General features: G+C 37.7%; 1 protein-coding gene across 1 annotated transcript; it reads right to left on the minus strand.

Annotated features, from left to right (window-relative positions):
• Positions 1-1734: 1734 nt before the first annotated feature.
• LOC141086536 (keratin, type I cytoskeletal 19-like) lies at positions 1735-5980 on the minus strand. The gene is made up of 7 exons (XM_073572675.1): positions 5396-5980; positions 5115-5197; positions 4671-4827; positions 4331-4492; positions 4128-4253; positions 3728-3948; positions 1735-2782 (listed from the first exon to the last, which is right to left on the minus strand). Exons 1-7 carry the CDS (start codon positions 5924-5926, stop codon positions 2593-2595), a joined length of 1470 nt encoding a protein of 489 aa, XP_073428776.1. The 5' UTR covers positions 5927-5980; the 3' UTR covers positions 1735-2592.
• Between the last annotated feature and the right edge of the window lie 4353 nt (positions 5981-10333).

Consider the following 10333-nt stretch of genomic DNA (forward strand, 5'->3'; position numbering starts at 1 on the left):
TCTTGGGCTATAAGGCCCCCCGAGCTCTGGTGGCATCCTCGCCCTGCTCCTAACTGTCTCTGTCGAGGAAGTTCCCTTCCTCTACCCAAAGTGACTCCTCTTACCGTTAACTATTTACTCTATCCTAAGTCTCTATCCTGTCTATGCTCCCTATCTCCATCTAGTTATCTAATTACGAACTGCACTCTCCATATTATAAACATGTCATAATAGAGCACACATTACACAATCACAATAACACGTAACAATGATATATATATATATATATATATATACACACACACACATTAGCAGACTTAAAGGGGCAGGCTCTACACCCCCCTACAATGACACCAATCAATTAGCTGCAAAATACTTCTGTCTACCCTTGTGCTGATTGCACAGTAATAATTGCTCAGATTTCATGTAGTTCTTGATCATTGTGCACAAGATCCAGACACAATTTTTTTACAGCCTCAAAGCACATTTATGGTAAGGGCAGGTGCTGAATTCTAGCTGACAAAACATCAGATAGTACTCAGACCAATGTTATTCTATGGGGCTGTGCACATCTGAAATTTTCCTCGTACCGCTATGGTCAAACTCAAAGCATGTCCGAGTTCAATTCAATATTTGGATCGCCCTCGGCCATGCAAGTCAATGAGCCCGTGGAAATCATCAGTCTGCACATCTGAGTTTAGTTCTACACAATGACACCATGGAAAAGAGGGAGAATTGTTGTTCTCCATCTTCTCACAGTGTGCTGTCATTCAAAATAATCAGATCACACTATGCTGACTCTCTGATCAAACTCTGATTAGAGTATTATTTGCATAATCAGTCCGATTCTCTCGGATGAGAGAATCAACGGCCATCTGACCCTAGCCTTAGAGTAACATTTTTCTTCTTATTCAAAAGCCTACTGTAGAGTAATAGAAATTATGATGCACTCTGTAGCTCCCATGCATCTACTAATGCTTAATGGCAGAATTGAAGCCCTTTGTTTGTCTACACCAGTTATCAAAGACTTGTTTTGTCCTGAGGTGTTTCAGATCAGTGCCCAGAATTAACTGATAATACCATGAATCATAAAAATCGAAAGGTCAGGAACAATAGAATACAACGGGGTCCATATCCATCATGTAAATACTAGGTATAGACAAAGGTTCTGATCATAGAATTTACCTTATAGCAAAGGCTGCTATTTAGATTTAGTGCCAGATATATCATAAGTGAAACCTGTATAAGTGCACAAGGCAGTGAAGTTGGTTGAAGTAGTGGGGATGTCTCCTTTTCTAGGTGCTAAGGTCACCAACAACCCATTGTTGAAATGTTTAGGATATTTGGAAACATTTTGAAGACCTCAATCTGAATATTAGCCCTGAGATAAGGAAAACCTAGCTGCCAATGTGTAGTGCGGGAACTCGGTAGGTCAGGCGACCTACTATTACCTTTCAAAAAGTTTTCTGCCATCTAAATGACTAAACATGGTGGATTGCAGGGCTCACATTTTCTGGTACATTGTAAAAATGTGATTCCTTTCTACAGAGTAATGTGTCTTCCCGCATTCACGCTGGTGCAGGAACTTTGTTCTTCAGTTCTAGGTCTATAATTTTACTATTTCTAGTTAGCAGCAGTGGATACATAATACTTCCTCACCCCTATTTGCCAAGTTAAACAGTAAATAATATTTTATTTATTAACCGTGAAGGCAATATATCCATTCCACAAAACAAACACAAAGCAGAAACAGTCTCATAGTTCATGCATCAAGCAGTTTTATTAGCAGTTAGGCAGGAAACATTTTCTGCAAAGTCTAACCACCCCCGACATGGAATAGGCAACTCAAAAACAGGCAAAATATAAAAATGTGATGATGACATCGTTTTGTAGTATAAGGGCAACATTCTAGACAAAGAATAGCCTCCAAATGAATAGCACAGGCCAAAAGAGCGGGAATTATTAATGGAAATTGCTTATAGCTAAATTAAGTTGAGTGGTTCAAAACATTTTTTTAGTTCAATAACATTTTGTTAATTAAAGCAGAAACACTAGGTGTTTACAAAATGGCCAAGATAGGGGGCATTTCCTCCATTAACATGTAGGCTCTGCAGAAATGATTGTTAAAGAGGCTGAGACAACTTCACTCTGTGTAAATCCTAGGTACTGAGCTGCAACACCCTTCCCAATCAAGGGCTAAAGTGATGCTGCTTTAGGAAATAACTAGTCTCAACAAACCTCATTAACACGCATGCTTGGCCAAGTTGATTAAAAATCTCAATCATCATTAATATCTATGGGCTAGGATACAATTGACACCACTTATCTCGAGAAGACACCCCTGATATGAAACAAAAGTTTTTCTTTTTTAACATAGTGACATTGATAATGCATTATACCACTCTAAGAAATATCCCACACTTCAACCGATTACAGTACACCCAAGTACAGATTCTCATAAGATTTCCCTTAGAAATGGTTAGTCATTGTAATACGTTAGTAGGTGTTACAAGTTGCCAATGCATATATGTGATGTTCTCCTTTGGTCTCAAAAATTGTTTTATTGCCTAGTACATCTGCTTTAATATAACAAGGTCACAGAACATATATTATTTAATTTTTAGATTGAGAGTAGCTTTCTTTCATGTCTTCCACTATAGTTCTTGGTTTCCCACTGCCGCCCATTCCGCCAGAGCCTCCTGAGCCGCCCATGCCGCCCATGCCACCCATGCCTCCCATGTGGCTTGAGCCACCTGAACCACTGGACATTCCATCTCTGGTATTTCTGTTCCACGTGTTCCTGCTAAAAAGAGAATATATTAGGTTAACAAAAATAACAATGTACTTATCATTAATAACTAATACATAAAAAATATATCATTGCACTATTTTCAGATCTGTAGCTTGGTTTTAGTTCTTCAATTAATTCACAAATAGCACTAATTGTATGTTATCTACAAAAAGTAGAGTGCAGCTTGCAAAGAGTGCCTCTCACTGTGGAGGACACAGTACATCTGCACATTACATGGACAGCCCCTGGATTTTGATGAGAATTTTGAATGGCCTAATTTGCCCCTTGGTTGCACAGTAGGAAAAGTGTAAGACATGCTGCCTGCTTCCCCTGAAAATTATAACTTATTGCTCATGGTTTAGGCATTGGGGCACCCTTGCTAATCATTAATAAGACCCTTTGAAGCATATTCTTGGGCAAAATTACAACTTGTGGATATAATACTGCTTCTCTGCTGTTCATACCTCTAGCACTATCTCTTGCATATTATGCCAAACCTGGACTACCTCTGGTAATATTTAGCATGGTCACAATAAAAGCAAAACTCAGATCCACAGTCTCCACCTTCATATCTACAACCCGTTCCTACCATTATCTAAAAACTCAAAGATCAACCAGACCAATGCTATGTGAATGGTAACCCTCATTTAATCATATACTTGAAATGTGATAACACCAGAAATTCCACCTCCTAACTTTCTTAGAGATTCAGATGAACAAGATGTGTGACTTTGCTGATGATGGTTTAAATTAGCAAATATAGTTATATGCAAATCCATCCTACAATGTGACTATGTGAGTGAGTTTTGTCATAAAGCTCTATGTAGGGTGTGTCCTATTATGGGTTGTTTTATGTGGAACCACATAATAGTTTATGTGTAACGTCAAATAAATGGATTCAATAATTTTTAACATTCAGTAGAGTACTCCACAATGATCTATTGATTAAATACATACTTGGCATCTTCTCCATCAAGCAGTTGTCTGTATGTTGCTATTTCCCTCTCCAGGTGTGTCTTTACATCCATGAGAGTTCTGTATTCGAAGTTTTGTCTTTCCAGATCACATCTCAGCTCTGCCAGTTGTGTTTCAACATTGGATATCATATCCTGAAGCTGTGCAAGCTGGCAACCATAACGAGCTTCCGTCTCAGCCAAAGTATTCTCCAAGGCTTCTCTCTAATTATACAATTATACAACAGGGGAAATCCAGATGAATGTTCTCACTGCAAAATGTTCAGTATTCACCTGCTATCTCATTGAGATGGATGAAATGCTCCTCATGATGTTACCCAATGCACAAATAAACAGTGAAGTAGAAATCTTCACAATGTAGATAAACAGCAGGCATAACTTACCAAGTTGTTCTGAGTTTGAAGATCTATTTCCAATGTTTGAGTGGTGTGCCTGAGATCAATAATTTCTGTGTTCTGTGTCTGCAGTTGTTGGGCGCTGCTTGTCATGTGTTGGTTCAACTCCTCACTCTAAGATATAAGAACAATTTCAGCTTTCTAATTGAAACGTAACTCTATGACTTCTCACTGTTCTGTCACAGTCTTACCTTATCTAGGAACCACTTCTCAGCTTCTTTTACATTGTTGGCCATTATGGTCTCATACTGATCCCTTATTTCTGATAAGACTTTGTTCAAGTCCACAGCAGGAGCAGCATCTACTTCTACATTGACTCTTGCACCCAACTGAGTACGCAGGGTGCTTACTTCCTGCAATGAAGGAGAATTAACAAAATGAGAAAAGCTAAGAAGCTCTTTTACATAGAACGTTAATTCCATATTTCATGAAAATAAACACAACAAACAATGCAAGCATTATAAATATACCGTAGTTGATGAACAACATAAATAAATTTCAAAACAAACTACATTTTTATTTTCCTTTTACCTCATCATGGTTTTTCTTTAAGTAGTTCAACTCTTCATTCAAGGTTTGGAGTTGCATATCTAGATCTTTCTTAACAAGCTGAAGATCATCAAGGACACGACGTAGTCCATTAATATCAGCCTCCACACTATTGCGGAGAGCTGCTTCATTTTCATACCTGAAATTTAAAAAAAAGTTTAGTCATTTAATAATGACTTCATATTGTAAGAATGAATGAGAATTGTGGTGCAATCACAGAAAGATGTTCTACTAAAATGGAAATATTATGTTTAGGAGCCTAACTGGATATTTTGTGCCATCACCTGCAAAAAGCGAAGTCAGGTTCAAAACAAAATTCATGCCTGTTGAGTTGACCTATTGACTGTTATTTAAAAGTTAACTATTCAGAATTCTGTAGAGCCAGGTATACATGAGAATAAGTTTAGAAAATGTATCTGAACCTACTTGGTCCTGAAGTCATCTGCAGCCAGCCTGGCATTATCAATCTGAAGCAGAATGTTAGCATTGTTGGTGCTTGCTTGAAGGATCTGAAAGATATTTGAGAAATTCAAACGATGCCTAATTTGAAGGATTTTGGTACATTAGGCATGAAAAATAGAAATATTACGAAATAATTTTTTTTTATAGAAATTGTTACTTTATATTGCTTTTGCATAATATAACTTTTATACATGACTTTTGACCTGTTCTTAAAATGCATACAATGTCACATAATCATACTGTACCTTGCCTTGAAGCTCCTCAATATTTTTGAAGTAGGGAAGGAAGTCAGGGGATGTGTATGGGACCTGTTTGTCATGCAAATCTCGAATTTTTCTCTCAAGTTGGGCATTTTCTTGCTCCAAAGAGCGCACTTTGTTTAGGTAGGATGCCAACCGATCGTTCAGTATCTGCATGGTTTCCTTCTCATTGATTTTGAGAATGTTTTCCCCTCCGGTACTGTAGCCACCAGTTTGGCCTCCACCAAGGCCAAATCCCGATCCATAAGCTCCAGCACTACCTCCTCCATATCCAAAACCAGAGCCAAAGCCTACAGCACTGCTACAGCCATAACCTAAGCTAACACTTCCAGCTGAGCTTCCACCAAATCCATGGGAACTACCTAGGCCTCTCCCACCTAGACCACCATGCATGCTGGGTGATCGGTAAGATCCATTTGAGCGTACAGTTGAAATACGGGTAACACCACAACTTCCACCTCCTATTCCCCTCATTGATCCAGATGAAGAACTCCTGTGACTTTGCTTGACACTCATGATGGATTCAGTCAACAAATGCAGTGAATGGCAAGTGCTTCCTACAAGATGCCAATGTGAAGGAGCCCTATTATATACCTCTATGTAGGGTGTTGTCCAGTATGGGTTTTGATTCCCATGAGAACATGTCATATCAGGTTTGTGCAATAGTCATGAAAAACACGTATCCATAAAACTCTTCATTTTGGGTTCCTGATTGTATTTCTAAGAAAACTATAATATTTCTCCTATAAAACACTTGTACGCCACACCCTGTTAAGAAATAACATTTTATGATAAGTTGCAGCAGTAGAACTTCTACACGCGGTCAATTTTCTCCTTGTAATGCACTATAATGTGTAATATAATTACAATGGGATGGTACCCTCTCATTATTTGTCTGCTCAAACTGAAATTACACATATAGCTTAGAGGTTCTTCAATGCCAAAGAAGGAAATTTCTTACAGTAGCAATTTGACTGTAGCCACATAAAACTTTTGAGCATTATCACCCTTGATACAGTCTTGTCAAACATCTCATCTTTGTTCACAACTTTTAGCAGTTCAACTATGACATGGGATATAGTCACATTTTTTGGCCTTTTCCAGATGGTTTCATTCATAGAGATATAATATGAAATCATGCTATATTGATCCATCCTATGGTTCCCCTAAAAATCTGCGGGTCCATGCTGGTAGTATAATCAAATTCAAAGCATAGTATACAAAACAATTCTCTCCTAAAAATATTGAAAACTATACTGTTAATTGCAACTAGCAGATTTAGCTACCCTGTATGTCAATTTTCCATCCTTCAACAACATATTTGGCTTGTTAACATCCCAAAACCATATTGCAAGGCTCATTAAAGGGTTTAAAGGTTAAATACCTCAATAGGAGCCACTAGCTAGATAAATTTCTTTTTTTTCAGGATCTAATTTGCATGTTTTCCTATAGAGCACCAAGGATAAAATTCCATGCTCTAAGGAGAGCCATTTTCTGCCTTCATCCAAAGCCATTTTATTCAGACAACCAAGCCCAGCTCTACACTAATGAAAGAAAGATTCCCAAAACTGCTGACCATAGATAGATGCCTCACTTGACTAATATCCGTAGTCATGACACAAGACTTTTTATAGGATTGGGTATTTATCTCAGTAGGTATAGAACGATTCTTCCACGTTGTTTTTCTCCCTTGCATGCTGCAATCTAGGCTTTGCTGTAAGGATGAGGCCTGATTCTACACTTTAGGACAGTGATGGCCCACCTATTGAGCTTGGGGTGTCAAAATTCGTAAAAAAAAACCAGCATAACCCGGGGGAGTGTGTCACTTCTAGAAAAATCTTTATTTTTTTGTGATATTTGTAACTCTAATAACAAAAAATTATATTTTAATATATGTACTGTATTTATTAATAAAGAAAAAACAAATAATTCTTCACCTTACCTTAGTGACTTTTTTGCTGCTAAATTTCATTTGATAAATCTTCAATTGATGGTTGGTATTTTGTACACTTTGAGCCAAATCAAGTGCTACTAACTTCATCTTTCAGTCATTTTCTTTTATTAGTATTAATATTAGAATAAGGTCTCACAAAAGTACGTAGAGGTAAAAATTGTGAGTAAAGACATCGCTAGATTTTTCATTGTGATAAAAGTGTCCTGTAATCGGCTCCAAGCACTCCAAATTTCCTGTTCGTAGTGGCACTCTTCTTCACTCTCCAAGCAATTCCTTTCCAGATTCTCAAGCCTTGACCTCAAGTCGACCAACACTTGAGCCCAGATGATGTCTGCAAGCTGCATCTCCAAATCATCTATTTGCATCCATTGGAAACCATTTTATTCCAAACTACTGTAGACTACTACATCCGGATGCTTAATTATTTTCATTGTCTGTTCCGTGTTTCCCAATTGATTAAATCTTTCACTGAACTGGTCAAGTAATAAGTTACACCCCCATGAGAAAGAAATGTGTTGAGCATTCCGATACTGCATATATCGGGTATCGGCCGATATTCGCTGTATCGAAATTCCGATACCGAGTACCGAATATTTTTTCAATATCGGATACTGGAATTGGAAGTCCCCATAATGCAATGTGCCACTGTTGTGGCTGTGATTGGCTGCTGAAATGATGTCATCATGATGCGCGGTCTGTGCCGACTGTGGGGGGGTCTGTACAGGCCTGCCGGGGGGCCTGTGCCGGATGTCAGGGGTCTGTACGGGCCTGCCGGGGGCCTGTGCCGGCTGTCGGGGGTTTGTACGGGCCTACCGGGGGCCTGTGCTGGCTGCCGGGGGTCTGTACAGGCCTGCCGGGGGCCTGTGCCGGCTGTCGGGGGTCTGTACGGGCTTGCCGGGGGCCTGTGCCGGCTTCCGGGGGTCTGTGCGGGCCTGCCGGGGGTCTTGTGTGTGCAGGCATGGTCCGATGGGACTACAAATCCCATCGGGCCATGCCTGCTACAATGACAGTGATTGACACATTAGCCAATGATGGGACAGTAGTAGTCCCATCATCCGGCTAATGTGCTGAATGTAAAAAAAAAACAAACAAAAAAAAAAAAACCATACATACATAATACATATATACAACATTCATACAACATACATACATACTACATACATACTTCATACATACATGCTACATGCATACTACATATATACTACATTCATACAGCATACATACATACTACATACATACTACATATATACTACATTCATACAACATACTTACATACTACATACAACATACATACTCCATACAATACATTCATACTACATATATACTACATTCATACAACATACATACTACATACAACATACATAAAACATACTACAGACATACAACATACATACTACATACAATACATTCATACTACATATATACTACATTCATACAACATACATACTACATACTTATTACATACATTTAACATGCTACAGACATACAACATACATACTACATACAACATACATACTACATTCATACATACTACATACATACATTCATACTATACATACATACTACATTCATACAACATACAAACATAGTACATACTACATACATACAACATGCTACAGACATACAACATACATGCTACATACAATACATTCTTACAATACATACATATAGACATACAGTACATATAACATAGAGTACATACTCACCATCACTTGTCACTTTGTTCCCCAAAGCCAGTGTCATCTATGAAAAAAATTAGAAAATAACAAACAAGCGATATACTCCCTGATCCGCAGAAATCCACGAGTGTCCCACGACGATTTCCTGCACTGCATCACTGAGAGGTTACTATAGTTCACTGGTCTCACTTTATGGCAAAAGCTGCGTGGGAACTTTCTCACACAGCAATGCCAAAAGTGAGACTAGGGACTATTTTTTTACAGTGGCGGAGGAATACAGTGCGGAAGGATACCTACCTCCCATCATTGTATTCCTGTAGCCCCCTAGAGAACGGTCGCATCAGCTGGTGCTGCTGTTCTCCACGGGAGATCAGCGTGGGACACTCGTGGATTTCTGCAGATCAGGGAGTATATATGTTGTTTGTTATTTTCATATTTTTCTCACAGATGACACTGGCTTCGGGGATCAAAGTGACAAGTAATAGTGAGTATGTACTCTATGTTATATGTACTGTATGTCTATATGTATGTATTGTATGAATGTATGAATGTATTGTATGTAGTATGTCTGTAGCATGTTGTATGTATGTAGTATGTATGTAGTATGCATGTATGAATGTAGTATATATGTAGTATGTATGTAGTATTTAGTATGCATGTATGTATGTTGTATGAATGTAGTATATATGTAGTATGTACGTATGCTGTATGAATGTAGTATATATGAAGTATGTATGTAGTATGCATGTATGTTGTATGAATTTTGTATATATGTAGTATGTATTATGTAGTATGTATGTTGTATGAATGTAGTATATATGTAATATGTATGTATGCTGTATGAATGTAGTATATATGCAGTATGTATGTATGTTGCATGAATGTAGTATATATGAAGTATGTATGTAGTATGTATGTTGTATGAATTTTGTATATATGTAGTATGTATATATGCTGTATGAATGTAGTATATATGTAGTATGTATGTATGTTGTATGAATGTAGTATATATGTAGCATGTATGTAGCATGTAGTATGCATGTATGTATGTTGTATGAATGTAGTATATATGTAGTATGTATGCATGTTGTATGAATGTAGTATGTAGTATGTATGTATGTTGTATGAATGTTGTATGTATGTAGTATGTATGTTGTATGAATGTTGTATATATGTAGTATGTATGTATGTTGTATGAATGTAGTATATATGAAGTATGTAGTATGTATGTTGTATGAATGTTGTATATATGTATTATGTATGTAGTATGTATTCTGTATGAATGTAGTA

The sequence above is a fragment of the Dendrobates tinctorius genome, unplaced genomic scaffold (genome assembly GCF_039654945.1).
Source record: "Dendrobates tinctorius isolate UK_male_01 unplaced genomic scaffold, ASM3965494v1 ptg000032l, whole genome shotgun sequence".
In the NCBI taxonomy this organism is placed as follows: domain Eukaryota; kingdom Metazoa; phylum Chordata; class Amphibia; order Anura; family Dendrobatidae; genus Dendrobates; species Dendrobates tinctorius.